The sequence below is a fragment of the Aptenodytes forsteri genome, unplaced genomic scaffold, assembly GCF_000699145.1.
Source record: "Aptenodytes forsteri isolate BGI_AS27 unplaced genomic scaffold, ASM69914v1 Scaffold227, whole genome shotgun sequence".
NCBI classification, from domain to species: domain Eukaryota; kingdom Metazoa; phylum Chordata; class Aves; order Sphenisciformes; family Spheniscidae; genus Aptenodytes; species Aptenodytes forsteri.
The window spans coordinates 4,381,745-4,400,225 of NW_008795365.1; the positions used below are offsets into that span (position 1 = coordinate 4,381,745).

General features: G+C 35.8%; 1 protein-coding gene across 1 annotated transcript in view; it reads right to left on the reverse strand.

Moving 5' to 3' along the window:
• HHIP (hedgehog interacting protein) overlaps positions 1-18,481 on the reverse strand; it is a 73,458-nt gene that overhangs the window by 41,870 nt on the left and 13,107 nt on the right. The window contains exons 4-5 of the mRNA XM_009280280.2: positions 15,899-16,055; positions 14,907-15,108 (exon numbers count right to left, since the gene is read on the reverse strand). Of these exons, the coding sequence (XP_009278555.2) occupies positions 14,907-15,108; positions 15,899-16,055 (359 nt within the window). The remainder of the gene's footprint in view (positions 1-14,906; positions 15,109-15,898; positions 16,056-18,481) is intronic.

The window sequence follows — 18,481 nt, forward strand, 5'->3', positions numbered from 1 at the left end:
TTTTTATTTTATAACTAGCAATCTCTCATACTACTTTCTTCAGAGACACTGTATAAAAACTTATAGAAATGTAAACTATTTTTTCTTTATTATCTTACTAATTCTTTGACAGAATTCTGTTTGTGGCAGCAAATTAACAGTTACACAAGATGCTTTTTTGACCTAATTTTACAATTCCCTTAATTTTTCTCACCTAGGATTTTTCTAGGTTCTCACTTCTCTGTAATTTGCAAGATGACCTTCAGAGCCCTTTTATAGCCAGACTCACAGATAATAGTTAAACTTTGTAAAAATAAATAGTACAACTTCATTATCTCAACTAATCCAATTTTCAGTTCCTTTAGAGCACTTATTTTTAGGGCAATTTATGCTGGTGCTTTCCATCATTTCTCTTCTTCCTCTCTTTTTTTTTCTCAGCATACAGGTGGAGAAACGGAAAATGTTAAACACCAGCTATAGGGTGTGTCTTTCCCAGTCTCTCTTATGCAAAGAAATCAAGCTGTATCTTTTGCTTTTATACTCTATTGCTCTAGCTAACTGGCCTCTGCCAAAGACCATCACCTAGCTTGAAGAAGTTCTTCTTTTATCACAATGTATTAAAATTTTCTCTGTATTTTTCCCTATTTGTTCTTTAAATTTCCTCTCAAACCTCAGAATGTTGTTCTACCATAAATGTTTACGGGAAACTCCTACTTACCTTGCCAGTGAAACAATGGCACGATATAACCCTTACTCTGGTGTTCTGAATTTATATTCTGCTCTATTAGTGTCACTTGAGTTGGATTTCCATTTTATTATAGGATTATTATTTTTTTGGGGCCTGAACATTCCCTCGTACCTTGCTATATTTCTCACCTTCTTGATTCCTAATTGTTCCAGTATATACATACTTTCTCTGAGTCTAATAAGGTGCTTTTAAAGAACCTCCATGCTGCTTCTACAGATTTTAATTTCCTAACTTTCCCCTTCAGGCTATTTCTAACTTCCTCAATATAAAAATCTTCCTTTTTTTGAAAAGTACTGTAATATTATTACCTCATGGTAGGATCCCATGGGAGGATGTTGAACTTAATTATATTATGGTCACTTTTATTTAGTGGCTCAACCACGTTAACTTCCTGAATCAACTCATATATTTCACTCAAGACCTGCATCAAGACTAGATTCGCCCTTTCAGTATTCCAGAATTCTTGTAACAAATTATTGTCTTTGGTGTCTACACAGTACTACTCATTATTATACTGAGAGGGCTTAGGAATATGTGCCTGTGATATACATGAAAAAGTCACCAGGAAATACTTGTTTATTCAATGCACTTTTAAGAGTGCCTAAAGTCTAAAGGGCTTAATTGTCAGTGAAACCACATGGAGTTTTCTAAATTCAAATATTCCTTCTCTGTGCATGAATCAAACTGTATGTTCGGGAGGTCAGTTACACATCTAACTCTGCGTGTGTTGAAATTCCTGTTTGTGCAGCATGAATTCTTGCAGGTTAAATATCCTATGGTTATTTAAAATCAACAAATGCAAATTACTGGTTCTCCCATGGCTTGAGAGCCTAAGCCCATTGAAACAGCAGTTGGTTCCTTACGTTATAAAAAAAAACCCCTGGAACCCAAACTGTAAATTAATGATTTTGTGACCTGTAGTAAACAGAAATTGTGATACCTTACAAGTGAAAGCACATTATGATGTACAGTAATGTATCTCAAGTAATCAGTTGTTGTTAGGCTAAGATTCAGCTGAAAACAAACTTTAGTAATGAACTATATGGTAGTTTTGAAAAGCAGATTGAAATACGGTTTGTCTTTGAACTAGATCCACTGCTTCTCTGAACTTATAAACATGACTTTGAAAGAATGTACACTGTTTTCCTGATTAGAAGTCCCTTTTTTTTTTCCATCACTCATTTATTTCAATCCCAATTTTAAAATCTAGCTCATTAGAAAAGCATTCTCAGTAATAGAAGTTGAAACAAATATAGACATGTGTATGCCCGTTCAGCACAGTGCAGGACAGCTATTACTATTACATGCTATAAGAACACTAATATTTGTCTGTACTAGACTAAATTTCTTTATTTTAAATCCCAAAGTGATTACTCTTAAATCTAACTATTTCTTAAATTTGCCAGGTGAGAAATGTTTGCTTCATTACCGTTATAATTTGTGGTTCACACTTCGAAAGAAAGCTAAAAATAATTTCTGAAAGTGTGTCTTGCTGACATAAACACAGTTAACTTATATTTTTGCAGTTTCCAGGATTGTTTCACTTGTATAAAGCAGTAAAAGTATTCTGCTCTTTCCATTTTTCTCGTACTATAAGAACCAAGAAAGCAGGAATTTGTTTAGCTCATTGGCTCCATTTATCCTGAGCCAAGACCATGATCTTGGAAACCCTTTAACTTGGCTGAATCCAGTACAAAGTTCTTTTCAAAAAGCCAGTGCAATTAGAACAACACAGTGTATGTTCAGTCTCAAAATTAAGACGATAAAGTTTCAAACAGCTAGAACTGAAACACAGAGTGTCATGGACTTAGACCTTTAATCAGTTAAACACAAATCCTAATTCCACTAGTTTTTGATCAAATGAAGAATTGTGTAGTTAAGGACAGCATTAAGAAAACACTATTCTACCTTTTGGCAAATGGGCAGAATTAACACAGAAAACAAGGAAACATAATGGAAGAAGTCTAAGTTTTATGCAGTCCAGCCTCGTGAGCTTCTCTAAATACTCCAGACAGAGTGATACTATAATACAAGCAATACCCTTTGCACTTTCTATTTTATCACTGGTTACTGCTAAGTGAAATACACATTTGCTAACCAAATCGACACATTGCAGAGTCTGTTTTGAAATCCGGTGCTTCATTTTTGAAGCTGTTTTTTCCCCAAAACATCTCCTTCACTGCATATCTAGTACATCAAACACATGAATAAGATATTCTCTTCATTTGCTATGGAAACATCTGTAATTGGTATTTTGATGAATTACAGCACTTAAGAAAATCAAAGAAATGAAATTCAGTATTAAGGATTCTAGTTCATTATGCTTCATTTCACCTTCTAAATTGTTCACTGGTTGTTGAAGGTACATTTTTGTTTTATTGAACAAAGGTAGGAATTCTCAGGCCTTATTAAAAGATAATTTTAGCAATGGTCAGATTGAGAGTAGAGTAGTAGTTTCTCTCATGCATTTTGTTTGGGGTTTTTTCTGACCATTCATATGAAGTGATTTCCGAAGTTACTAGTTAGTAAGTAGCTAATTAAGTTCATTTCCCTTAGTCATTTGCCACTGGTTTTTGCTTAGAATACTTACTCCTGGAAGTTGAAATATTTATGCAGATAGTCAAATATAATGAAATTTATACACATTGATAAAATGTATATAAATTTTATACAAATTAGAGAATTATATGAATTGTATTGAACTATGTTCCTTTTGTTCTTTTATTTATGCCACACACATATTTAACATTCTATTTCAAAAGTGAAATTATTAAAAGGTCCATATAATTTGTAAGGAGAATGTGTCCCTAGCAGAAGTGCAAAATGTTGCAAGTTGCAAAATACTGACTCATTAAACTCAGCAAAAACATAGTTTTGAATGCTTCTGCTTCAAGAACTGAAATTACTTTTAAATTAAGTAATCGATTACACATTTTTTTACCAAGCATTTGTAAATAAAGGGTTTGATCCAATTTTATCTGTGGCTTCCCAGGCCCACAGGCCTTTGGAGGAACATGGATAGGGTCTGTGAAATAGTTTTTATTTGTCCCAGTGAGGGGCAACCTAGCAGAGGGGGGTAAAACCTGACAGAATCTAGTTTCTATTAGGCAGTTCCCTAATATTCTCTACTTTTGGATTTGTCTGTTGCTTCAAACACTTGACATGACATTTGGAACTTCACTGCATTTGGCAGGGCTGTGACCTGTAAGTAACTGGAGGGGCAAATTTGAGTAATCTCGTAGGTGGCTTGTTAAGTTTTATTTGATCTTACTGACTTATATACACATGCACACACATGCTTGTTAGATGAGACCACTGACTTCTTGCTCTTTCCCTCAAAAAGTCACTGTAGCAATAGTGTCCTGATAATTTAGTCCTGTCATATCCTGTGAGGCAATTATGGGGGACAAAAATAGCAGTAATGGAAGCTGCCAACATTTTGCATTGCCTTTCTTCTAATCTGAAATTCTATTTATTTGACTAGATCTTTAAAGTGTTCAAGGTTTAGTGTATGCATTAACATACCTAAACATTGTCTGATGCTTGATAAGGAGAATCAATAGTGCTTAGTCACATCTTCAGCTAGGCTCCTATGAGGTGTACAATATTATTTTACATTCATTAGTCACAATTAAGCATTCAATTTGTAATGGAAAGGTATGTGTTTTCTTTAAGGAGAGCTTGAAATGTTGTCCCGAGAGGAGCTAACTTCCTTCTAATGTGGTTCCTCATGAAAACTGATCACACTTCCAAACAATGATGATACGGATATTTCAAGTATAAGTAAGTACCTTTCTTATGTAGTTTGATATAAAAAAAAATTCTCTTCTCCTTCACACTACAGTGTGACTCAGATCCATTCATCTACTAGCGCTTCTGGTATGTTGTCTCTGGGCTGTTACAGTGATAGAGAATCTAGCGGATAGAGATTCACAGGATTTTTAGGAATGTCAAAAATAGAGAAGTTTTTTGTGATTTACTGCCTCTTTTATTTCTTTTCAAGGCATTCAGTTAGCATAAAAATAATGATTATTACATAAATTAAAGTTGTTGCAATTCAGCTGTAGGGATTGCGATTCAATGCCAGTGAAGATAGATCAAGGTTTAAAAAAGTATCTGCTGTAAATTAAAAACAAATGGTTGAAAGTATTTTGCAGACCTCTCTCCCACAGACTTTATATTCCATTTTCCAAATTAAATCTGAGAGAATATTACTTTATTGAGATTTATGGAATAATTTCTTTAAAAATTCCAGCAATATGAGAATGCAGGCAGACACTGACAGTGAACAAAAATAAGTGTCAGCTACTAAGTGGTTTCATCTTTTGGAGCGGTTTTTTTTCGGTAATGGGAAAAATTAGTTCTGACTGGTTTTTAAAACTAAAATTATATATAAACCATTAAATTAGGGACAGATCATTTGTCCAATTTTAACTGCAAAGGGGATAAAATGGGTGGAAAACATGATAATATACCAGTGCTCCGTTGGAGGAAGCATTCCTCCCTCAATCCAACTTGCTGATCCTGTCTAAGGAATAGGACTTAAGAGCTTGTGAGAAAATGTGTGTAAGAGGATATAAAGCAAAATTGTTCTGTGGCATCTGGGGGAAGTATATACAGGAATAGGAGTTGGGCTGTATTAACTATGAAAGTATATATGTTACTCAATTTTTAATCTCTTTCAAGACAAAGACATGACCCATTTTCTCTATGGCATAGTACGAGGGATGTAACACCAGAGGAAATCATATAGCTATGATGGACAGGAAAGTACATAGAAGAAGTCTCAAGGACACAGTACTATTTTTGAGAGCTCCAGTACTTCATGTGTTCCCTGAAGTATTCTAGGACCTCATTACAGATTTTGGGGTGTCCAAGAGCTTAAAGGGATGATGAATCTTGGAGCCTTAGTGGACTGTTAAACCTCTTCCCATTAAAGAAAAACATGTGGTTGAAACTGTGTTGGCTAAAAACCATGGAATTTTCTGCGTAACTTTATTCCTTCTTTGCCATTTTGTGTTGGATATCATGATCTGCCTGGTCTATTTCAGCAAACGCAATAATTTCCTTTTAATTAGATAATTACCATGTTATTCATTGGTTTTGATCACTTCTAAATTCAGCTTTTGGTTTTAACAAATGCAGTTTCAGAAGATGATGGATTTTTACATTTTTAAAACCGCTAAATGTTCAAAAAGGATTTGTACACATAACAAAATTAAAGTAGGGATTATCTAGCACTGTGTGTGGGATACAGCTATAATCTATACAGTACATGGAAAAGAAACTGGCATTCTCAATTGCACTGCACACATCTCAGTAATAACAGGGTATGAGGCATACAATTTCATGGAACACCCACAATGAAAATTATTCTTTCCAAACAGAGAATTGTTTTGGAATAAGTTAGGTTAATTGGCACCATGGGATTCCTCTCAAGGAAACACAGAACATTAAAACCTACACATGTGCATGTAAAATGATAAAGTATTATCTTCTTTCCCCTCTCAGCTCCTCAAATCTAAGACACGCTACCCAAAATCAACAGAAACGATTATGTTTTGTTGATTCAAATTTCCTTAGAATAAACTGGCAATTCTTCATCTGGTCAGCTTACAACCTGAGAGTCACTGCACTGTTCCACAATTGCTAGCTTGGGTATGGTTATCTAGTGCAGTCTCTCACACAAAAATAGAGGTCTCTAGAGCTTTTGGCACATGCTTTTCAGAATTGTAAGAATCATTATTTTCTGTGCAAGCAACAGAGCTATATGGGGGTAAGATACAGCCTCTTTCAAAGGACTGTTGTGCCCCTATTAGGATTGGAACCAAAATCTGCAAATGGTTAATGGGAAATCCAGGCATATTTCACTGTCATTATATAATCCTCGGTTAAAACACTGATTGTATTTTACAGTTTCTGAATACAGTTGAAGTATATTAAGTCCTTAAAGTCTTAAGTCTTACAAAAGTATTATCACCCTCTCAAAAATCATAAAGAACTTATCACTAGTAAGGAAAAAAATCTTCATGAAGAAGGCTGAATTCTCATGCAGGCTGTTGTGCTGTGTGTGTTGCGTCTATTTCATTAATGTTTAAGGTCATTATAAAGAATGACATTCTACTTGGTTTGTCTTTAAAATGTCCTGTACTTTCACATTTGGCCATTTGCACACCTTAACCATTATTTCTTTCCTAGTTTTCTGTCCCAATTACGTCAAGACATTTAAAACCAATTAATTGTGATTCCTAGTGGGCAGGTCACAGGTGAGGTGTGGCCTCAGAAATGACGTCTGTTGTGCTACAAGTCTGACTGCAGCTCTTCTGACCTCTTGAATGAGTGAGAAACCCCTGTGTCCTGTGACCCCACATGACTTCACATGTAAGTAAGTCCTGTGCTGAAGAACAGTCTTCATCACTTCCCTCTCTGCAGTCTCCAGTGGAAAGTTCAGGTGTATATTGGTTGCCTTGTGTTTTTTGCCACAACATAGACAACGTAGCATTTCAGCTGCTCACCAAAGACATCCTAGAGTCTCCCCTTTCACACTCTGAAAGAGGAGTTCCAGGACACCAAAGAATAGCCCAAAACGTATCACTGTTATATGCCAACAATTTTATTTCCCTTGCCACTCTGTTTGGGCCTATGCACATAATCTTAAATGGACTTACCATTTAATTAGTCTTAGTGGGAAGTACAGCAGCAAGACAGCAAATAGAATTTGCACTCAGCATTGGTGGAATTAATTGTAGAATGAAATGAAAATGAAATCTTACACTGTTCATAATAGGATACATGTCATATTTATATTCTATACTCTAACATTGTTATTTTAGAGGACTATCCCTATTCTTCATAGACAGATGAGAGCTTGGTCTGGTAGAACAAAGAGGGTTTACTTTCCAGAGTTTTCATAGACAATGTTTCTGAGTAACTCTGAAGAGTTGCAGGCCTGTTAGGTTGAAGAAGGAAGAAATTTAGATTCGATATCCCAATTCTCCTTTCAGTCCTAAAGCCTGGAGAGAAGTACATCCTTCCACTGCTCCCCTTTCTCTCCATGCATCAAAATAATCCTGTTTGGGAGCAATTGGTCACGAATTTAGTAGCCACTATAAGTTTGGCTTTCTAGGGAGCAGAGAGCAGAAGATAACCTTTGCCGAGAGTAGAAACTAGTGCTTAGTGGAAGACAGCCCAGCTTGCTCTGTCATGTCAAGGCAAAGAAGAAGTTCAAGAAACCTTCATTGATTTCACCCTCATCCACTTAAGAATTCAGAGGAAAATAAATTGATTGAAATTACTGGACTTGGATGGAAGGATTAGCATGAACTGCAGGTCTTTTGTCAGTGACATAAATCCTGTGGGTATCGATAGACAGTGCACGTGTTAACTTAGGTCTGTACATCAACGTGATGCAAAAACAAATGTACATATCCACTGCCAAGAGGAATATGTGAGAAGTTTTATCAATGATAGAATTGAGCATACAATTCAGCAAATTACACAAACAATCTGATTCTATTCACACACTAAGTTTTAAATAGATTTTATCACTGGTTTGTAGTTTTCTGTAGTAGCACTCCTCACTTCAAAGGCTGCACAACCTATTATAAGCTCCTTGAAACATGCTGTGCCGGTGCTGGAGGTAGTGGTATTTTTTCTATTTTTTTATTTGTATTTTATATTGAATGATCTGAGTAATATGTATTCATGTGATTAAATGTTATGTCGTGATACAAACATGAAGGCATAGTAGAAGTTTGACTACTAATCCTGCATCCCTGCAAAAAGGTGCCTATGGTGACAAGGTGCTCATTTGACCCTGAGAAGCTCTGGAATAATGGGCTCGTAGGGGCATAGTTCGCATATTTAATTCCTGACAGTCTAGTTTCATAGCCTTATACTGAATATACGAATTGCTGTGTTCCACAGCACTCTTCATGGCATCACGGAAGATTCCTACCTGAATCACTGGATCACTCATGAATAAGACTTTGCAGGACTGAAAGTATTTGTGCTCTGATATAAAAACTAACCAACAAACAGTAAGGAATATATCTAACTTTTAACTCTTCTTAAGACTATTACTTGGAAAGTTGCTGAGCATACACTTAAAATAATTGTTGTCAGATATTTCTATATTTTTTTCACTGCAAAGAGAATTGGCTGTTAAAATATTTACAAGGAATTATATAGGAATATAGCATTTAAAAAACTTTGGGAATTAAAAAACCCATATAAACTAGTCTTACTGATTAATTTGAAAGTAAGATGAAATAACAAGGGGATTATAACTTAGGATTTAGGGGAGGTTTCTGTTAAAATTTAAGTGTTTCTGGAAAGGAAAACCATAGTCTTAGAGTAGAGAAGAAGGTGACAGAGGTCAAGGAGTCTAACTAATATATTCTTAACAGTGATCTCCAATACGATTTCATTGAGATTTTCTGTCCCTTTTCCGTTCCCTCCCCTGCCCTGCCCTTTCCTTCCTCAGAGGCTTTGGCCTTGATCACAGTATTCCCATGAGATGTACTAAGAATATTTTATTACTAGCTAAAAAAAAAAGAAAAAGAAAAAAAAAAGATCTCTACACAAGTACAAGTGGTAATTCCAAAATGGCAATTTTAAGGATACCCATTTTGTAGGGGTTTCTACCCTAGGCACCGTGTGAGGCAAAGTGCAACAGAATGCAGCTATTCTTGCTGGCTGCACAATTTATGACCCTGTAGTCAGCAGATACACACCAGAGCTACACCAAAGCTTGGTCACAATCAAAAATAGTTGCAATAAACTGAAAATAACTTAAGGATCAGAGGTGAAAAGCAACTGAACGTGAATCCCAACTGCAATTCCATACCTGAAGAGCTAATTCAGTCGGTGGATTTATAAGTAGAAAACTACCATGTAACTACAGGGACTTGATTTTACCATTGGCAGTAGTAAGATGTAAACTTGGCTACTTTGTACAGTTCCGAGGTCCTTCATTTTAAAAGGATGTTGGGAAGTTGAATGATTGTAGGGAAGGACCGCAAAAATGATTTAAGGACTAACAGTTGCAGCCCTAGAGCTACTTAGCTTTTCAGAATGTATTTTGAAAGGTGATTATAGCATTTAACTCCTAAGAGAAGTGGTAGCCTCTTCCTTTTTTGTTGCCAAATCATACCTTGATGCCTTCCCTTCCAAACAATGTATTTTAGACCAATATATTTTAGACCAATACCTGGTTTTGGGCTCAGGAGACAAGAGAGGGAGTGAAAATTGATGTAATAGGTTGTGCTACATTTTATGGTGGCTGCTACTAATCTAAAGGTTTCCAAATCTTAGGAATAATACAGTTAATAAGATATAACACAGACACAGGAGTATGGAAATTTGGAGAACTGCTACAGCATTCAGCATTTTTCTCTAAGGTAGATACAATCTTGAGTACAAGGTGACTGATCTTGTAATAATAACATATTCAGCATTGCTACATCTCAAGAAATCATTAAATTCAAGTATTTAGAATGTTTTGATCCTTTTTTTTTCTGCTGAGTGCATTATGGGTTAAAATCATATTTGCCCGATACTTTTAAAGCACTTAATTATTTTGCCTAACATTTTGACAATAGATTCAGATACATCAGGACTGTTTTCTATTGATAATTGATTAAGGTCTCCTTAAATGCCAGTGAAATCAAAGTATTACCATTATTAGTTCAATAACTTCTCATTCAAACTTTCTGCCTCTCTTCTACTTGACAATAGTTTAAAACAAAAAGAAAATAACGGTAGTGAAAATCAGTCCGAAAGAAGAAATGGGTACTAATGTTTTCATAAAAAAATTGTCTTTGCTACATAACTTTGAAGGAACAACTGTAAAATGTTGCTCTGTAACTAACAACTCTCTTCACCACAACATAATGGAGCAGTAAATCACCAGAACAAGGAAGCAGACCTTTAGGGTTTTTTTCTGGTAAATGCTTACTCTTTTCTTCTACATACATGCCACATACTCAGGGTACTTTGTAAGATTAATGGGCACAGGTGATGGAATCAGTATTTTCTCCACTACACTGGGATATATATTCCTAAATAGTTGAGCCCAGGTGCATGTCCTAGCTTCGAGTTACAGGTGCGTGTCTCACTCATGTCCTTACTCAACTTTGGGGCAAGACTGAGGTGCACAGCTTCCTTCTTTTCACCACATTCTTGAGACAGGGAAGAAAAGGCTAAGGGTGACAGGAGGGACTTGGCCAAGTGCTCAATCCATCCACACATACTAAATGCTTATGTAGCCAGTGTGACATAAAATATATTGGAGGGAGCCACAGATGTTGAATTAGCAACTTCTTCGTTAAGATCCATTCATGGCTTCCACCAACTAAGTTGAAAAATAGAAGATCAAAAAAGCATTCCTGCTAACTGTGCTGTCAAAGAGGATTAGAAATTGGGAGATGTGCAGAGAAAAATTGTTTCTTAAGCTCTTCAGAGCTTTTTTTTTTTTTTTAATCTCCAGGAATCCTGCATCTAATTTTCTCTTGACTAGGGCCTCCAGGAAGCACAAGCTACCATCATCCATTCATGGCATCTCTCTCTGTTATGAAATACTTCTACATGCTTGTGCCAATTCCTTCTGAGATACTGGCAGCATATAAAATTATCACTTCTCTTTTATTTGAACTCCTTAAAATTAAATCACATAAGTGTCAGTAGATTTTACTGCAGCAACAATTTTCAAGCAGAGACCTCAATGACTTCAATGAACATTAAAAGCCAATGGACCAATAAAACATATGCATCAGGTTGTACCACTCTTCTTACTTAATTTCCATTTATATCCACAGACCTTCACAGGAGCGACCAACAAGAAGCAACTCCAGATAATCCTGTTTATGTGCTTAGGTTAGCAGGACCAGTGAAGAAGCCCTACAAGCTCGCTCACAGCAATGTTAGGGGCTCAAAATGAATTTCATCAACACGGGGACCATTAGTTCCATTAGAGGAACAAAACAGCATCTTTTTAGGCGGGTATCGTGGCTGATTGCTGTACAATGCAGTCACCTCTCTTCCTCTGTTTTTGTATATTGTTTTCCTCCTTATCTGACTGCCAGTGCTGTGATGAGTGAAATGATGTTAGTGAGATCAGCACTAAAATCCAGGATTATTTTTATGAAGGAAATATGTCATTTCTGTTTCTTGGTTATATCAGCCTCAAGATAGTTTTAAGTATATTCTTTGGAAAATCATGATGCAACAGATTTGCTGCTTTGTCACAATATAATGATTTTATCACTCCTAAATTTCCTCTTTACATTAGAAAAAGAAGAGAAAATCAACCACCGCTATTTGACTCCATCTATCAACATTAAAAATATCTTATTGGGATAGCTGTCCAAAATGCTTTTCAGAGGCATCAATTTAAATTACTTTTCATTCAACCACAGCTGCATAATTATTATTGTAATTATTTACTGGATACAACATATATCTATAAAAGTTTGAAAAAATACTTTTACTATTGTCACTAGAGTGAAGTATTTGTTCGTATTTCAGATACAGACAAAAATTTAACAGAAACTGCTATTTTCAGACACGTGGGTATAAGAAAATTTTTACACTTTTTTTTAGGGAAAAAGAATTGTTTGCCTTTTCTTGCTCCGAGGTTGGAAAAGAGGTGAACAGTTTTTGTTTACATCAATGAAGGGTTTCTACGTTAATTCAAGAATAACATTACATGGATGATGTTATATAGGAATTGACTAGATATTTCGGTTAAAATCTATGAATCTGTGTAAAAGAACAGAGGACTCAAAAAAGGCAACTTGTTACCTTGGCAAAACACTTCACTGGAACATATGGGCCTAAGTTTGACCAGGGACAACTAAAAATTAATTGATTTCATTTTACTTTTTCACTTACACCACTATATAAGAAGAATCAGGCACATCGAGCAAAATGTATACATACAAATTCATCTATCTGACACTGCAAGCATTTCTTGAGTAAGCAGAGAGGTCACATTCAGCGATTCTCACACTTTGCATGTGGATGCAGTGTTTTAGATAGGTTTTTTTTTTTTAATTGCTGGCTGTACACGATCTGCACTACCTGCTGGAAAATTGTCTATCCACATAGTATTCTCCATTACTGATAAGTTTTAAAGTTTATAACAGGTAAGTAAAATCAAATACCCTTCAAGTTGTCTATTTTGATGGAATAATTGCTACCGTTGTCACAGTGATCTTGCATCCTTGTAGGTAAAGGACCATGGATAATGATTATAGGAATCAGACTGCAGGGGATAAACATAAAAATGTTTAAGAACCCTTGTTTTAAAACTACCATTTGGATTATGTGGGTTTTGTTTTATTCTATTTATTTATTATTTTATATAATGTACTCATTCCTCAAATTCTGTCCCACTTCTATTTAAGAGCTGGAGTATTGCTTCTAGGCACATTCCCTTTCTCCTTACCTGTGAATTACATAAAGCCTCCGTTCTTGCCAGCCTGCATTAAACACTGCAATACAATTATCCTCAGTCACTGGACTGTTATCTCAGGGCATTGAATTAGACTTTCTAGCTTAGAGAACATCAAATTATTTACATAAAATGTTATAGTTGAAACAGATCCAGTTTAGAGTATTATATGATGGTTAGGGTAGTAAAGACTAAAAAGATCAGGTCACTGATTTAAAACAGAACTAAAAGTTGAATCTGAATCTGTGGGTAGCTGTTGAGAGTCTTATCAAGCAGGCTATGGCCTATTAAGAAGCATGGAAAATCAGTTTTCTATTTAGCCTTTCCTCTAAGTTCCAGCTGTAAAAGTTTCCTCAAGGAAGGTGTGTTTGGGACCGATAGCAGTTCTGTGGAAAGTTTCAGTGTCAGTTTTTCACAAGTACAAACTATCAGAATTTTCAGTTAAGAAATATGAAACAGCCGTAGATCGATGTTCAAAAATACCCCTGATAAGTTCCTTCTATTTTGGTCTCTTGAACATAATGGTTAGCTACAGAGGCACAAAGGGAAGTGTTCAGGAAATCACAGAATCACACAGATTGGTTCTTTTCCTGAAAAAGGTGTAATATCTTTAACTTCTCTCTCTCTTCCAACACAAACTAAAAATCTCTGAGATTTTGTCTCGGAAAAGACTATCTTAATTGGCTTATTGCCCTTAGAGCTGAAACACAAAATGATTAGTTAGCATGTGCTACGCATTTTAAATCGATATGGTTTGTCACAATTATTATTAAAGATTACTCTGTCAAGAGTATGTCAATATATCTTTCATCCATGAAGGCTTTATGATATATAGTCCTGACTGTTCTAGGCAAAACCCGATTACAATTTAAATTCGCTTTATGTATCTGGATTTTACTTGCATTACCACTCTAAAACGTGACAAGAAATCAACATGGAACAACACTTACGACATTCCCAAAGTAAAATATCCCCCAACAGGCTTACGAGTTTTCCATTAGTAGTTACCCCATACCTAGATGTAATTTCTTACCTCCACCCTCCAATGTACTCCCATCAGTGCCCATTCAGCATTCACTCCCCTGGCCGTGAAAGCCTTCCCATTAAACACAATGAAAGCTGTTGCACCAACCCGCCCGCAAGTCTGAATTTAGAGGGTCAGTCACTTTTTACGTGCATCTCAAATACATGCTGTTTTAAAGCAGCCTCCCACCAAGGGCAGCTTGTGCCACATTTGAGGTTGAGCCAAGAGGGAGTGAGCACCCCTGCCCCTCTCCCGGGGGTCCCTGAGCGCTCCCAGGCCCCCTCCTGTGTCCGGCTCCCGGGGCATCGCTGAGCACCCGCAGGTCAGGGGAGGCCCTGAGCCAAACTTGCTCCCACTGGAATCACAGCAAAACTCGGCTGAATTCAGTGGGACAGAAATGAGCCCAAAGGATGAAAATACAAAGATAATGCTGTGGGATGCTGGTGTTGGATAGTTTCTTCTGAATTTAAAGTGAGGGAAAAATGAAGGGAAAGAGAAAAATGTGATGACAGTTACAAGATGCTATGTTTTCCCTTCCAGAAACAAGGAAGTTTTCACTTCTTTGCCAGATAGAACTGTAGTGTCTGTTGTCATTACTCTTCTTTTTTATTATTTAAATTAATTTCTGAAAAACATTTCTTCCCTTTTTCCCCATATACAGGCTAAAATATAAACAGGTAGAAATAAGTATAAAATCCAACCTTTATTCCACTTTGAACAAGCTTGTGTATATCCAAAAAAGGTTCCTTGAGTATGTCTCCTTCAGGACTGAAAATCTTCACATATCCTTCTTTCTCAAGAATAAAGAGGCGATGGGATCCATCCCCACAATGTACTGCTCCAACAGGCTGCCTTAGTCCACTCACAACCTCCTGAATACAGAAGGAGTTGTGCTTGTGTTTTCTAAAAAAAATTTTAAAAAATAGTGAGAAATTCCTTCTTTCTCGTAACCATGACACAACAATGTCCCTAAAAGATAAAATGATTGTTCTGCAGTGAAATTAAAAACACAGTTATACAATCCAGAATAAATTATTTCCTAGCATGTATGCAAGCAGATAATACTGAAAATCAATTTGAACTTCACTTGAGCAAAATTTGGTTTGTATACAAGAAAGAGAAAATTAATTCATCTTAGATCTGAAATGTAGAGGAATAGAAGAGAAAAAATTTGGTAAAAAAGAGAACAATTTATAAATAAAAAATTTCTACCATACAATAAACATAGTAAATTCCAGCAATTTGACAAAATTTGGTTTCTAAAACCCATTTAAAAAAATTGACAATCTAATTTAATTATTTTCACAAAGAAAAATACATGAATGAAATAAATTGAAAATCATAAAATCAATATTTTACTAATAAACTTATTGTAGTTGTTAGTAACATTAAATTCAGGTAGAAATTACTTCCTAGAACTATGTATGATCCACAGGGTGGACCATAACCAAGATCCACAGGGTGGATCAAACCAGGATTCTAACACCTTTTCAGCAACGCAAATATCAAATGGTACTGAAATATTGAAGCTAATGTAACTTTCTCTTTTGACGTACATTAGCAGCAGCAAAAGAAAGTAACATCTGGAAAACACAGCTGCTGAGCATAAGCACACACTGAGCTGTTTCACTGTGAAAACCACAGGCTTTGCTAAGGTTTTTTTTCAGATTAAACAGCATTTATCTTTATGAACCTGCTGATCTCTTCCTCTTTGTCATATTCTTCCATGTGGTCCAGGGAGTTAGAAGCTGGCCCTCGCACTTGTTTTCTTGGAAAATCTGGAAAGCATACACCACCATCTTTTCTTGCATAGTAAAAGCAAAACTCATCAGCTGTAGTTTGGAGAAAACCTTAAAAATGCAAAAGAGTATACAAATGTTTAGCGTGTTGTCATGTCTGCAGTTTTGTGCCATCAAACTAATCTTTAAATAGATTATATATTGAGTGGAAAAAGGAGTCATTTTAAACAAAGTGCTATCTGCAAAAAAGGCCTGCTCTGCATAAATACAAACTGAGTATTACCTTTTATAGTTTACTTATCTGTATTTGTATTAAACCTTATTTTCAGTGTGCTTAAATAAAAATACCAATTCATTCAAAATGACACTACAGTTCACTCATTAAAAAATTAAGAGACAAAGTTCAGAGTTGAGGCTGTGATACACTTTTCGCTGATTTTAACCCTATTAATCAAGCGTAGTATCTGCTGTAAAATAGCTTGAGCAGCTTTCATTTAACTTTTTTTTTTTTTAAGTGGCTTGTTGTAGTAAAAATTTCAGTAAAGACTTTGGTAAAAGACATGCAGTAAAGACTTTGTGGAATGCTGGCAGCAAAGGACATCAGTCGGAGAGGTGAATAATTAGTTGTCTCAGAAAGCGGGAAGCACTGCTGAAAACTGCACCGTGTTGACATGCAGTTGGCCTCTGGTTGACTTCCAGCATTAGAGTGGGTGTCCCATCGCGAGGTCTACTTCCTCAGCCCCCATCCCCTGAAAAGGGGGATATGTCTCATGCTGCATCGGAGCTGGCTTTAAGCTGGCTTGGGCGAAAGGTGGTCTTTAGGTTTTAGGTTAAAATGGGAAGGAGTTCGAAGACCCAGGGAAACGAGAAGTTGGTAAAATGAGAGCCTTTGAGGAAAAACCCTGCCACTACTGATATTACACTATGTTTAATGACAGCAAAAGTATCTATTTCTGGCCACAAACCTATTTCTAGTCATTTCTATCCAGTTTTTAATAATTAGTATTAAATCTAAGAAGATAGAATTTGGCTAGTTATACGTGTACTATTTTACTAAAACATTGTTAAGATAATGTCTTAAGTTACCTTCATTCCTCTTTGCATTATTGGCATACTGTGTTAGGATGTACTGTGGTCCAGGACATAACTCACAGGATACACAGAATTAGCACTTAATTGGAATGAGAGGCCTAATTTATGCATGGCTTTACCACTTGTGAATAACGCAGTAATCCATAGATCTTGGCCATAAACCTCTGGCTTACAACGTACAATAAGAGCTGATCAGGGACAGCTGTGTTTCACTGGAAAATCCCAATTTCTTAAAAGCAAACCTTTTTCAGAAACATTATCAGTTTTGACAAAATTTTAGTTAAGATGATGTTTCTGGTCCCAACTCAAACTTCTGGTCTAAATGGAAAAGAGAGAAACAGACAGCAAACCTCGTATCACTATACTCCAATGTCTTGTAATTAGGGTGTTTCATTAGGAAGAGGAATATTCAGGTCAATGCCCCTCATCTGTCAGGCAAGAGTTTGACCCTAAGTGTCCCATTTCCCAAGTAAATGTCCTAACAACGACTTTATTAGCTATCCCGGGGTGGTCTCTCTGTGGCTTTCTTCATGGAAAATTTCGAAAGAGTTCAATTTCTTCCTTATGTGGAATAGGAAAATTTTTTAGATCCCAGAATTTTTGTGGAGTGGAAAGCCTTTCCCACCCAACTATACTTCTTTTCATATGCATCTTCCTTTAAAAATATTGGAAAAATAACATGACAAAGCCTGCCTTTGGTTTCTATAAAATAATATCTGGAAACACGTGGTAGTGCGTTGTGGTGTAAAAGTTTAATTACCATGATTTGGAGCTTCAGTAAATATCATCTCTGAGGAGCTGGTTTTAATTTATAGTAGTTATTTGGAGAAAATGGGAGATACTATTTCAAGTGGAACAACTGAAGAGGAACTCTGATATAATCACGGAGTAGTATTCCAAGGCTTATCGATATAATGCCAAAATCAAAGGTAATCTAAAATCTTGCTGTTGAATTATTCGACTTAAGAAATGCACAGTTTTGTCTTTAATAATTTATTTCTCTAGGCACAGTTGGTCATTCAAGAAAATGCAATAGCAAATTAGAAGTGTACAATTTCTAAGCATTTCTAGAATTTTCCAAGTATACCATCTACTATTTACTAAAGATAAACTACTCTTGGCTGGAATGTTATCTTTAGTCAGAAAAACTGAGAGCATATTATGATCATATTGTTTACTCAGTACATGTTCATTTCAAATAACAATCAGATGCAAACTCACTTGACTAATGCCTTATGCAATGCCTTTGCTTATATGTAAGACTAATCCCTTTTCCTTATGAAATATTTTGTCATGCATTTAAGTACATGTTGCACTGCATTTGCAAATGCAATAGCATTTGCTATTTAGCAAACCCATCAGCAGGTTCCAACAAAGGATAAGGCTTATGTTCCATTTTCCTTAGAAATGCTCGTAAAAAGTGGGGTTTGAATTAAACTATGAAA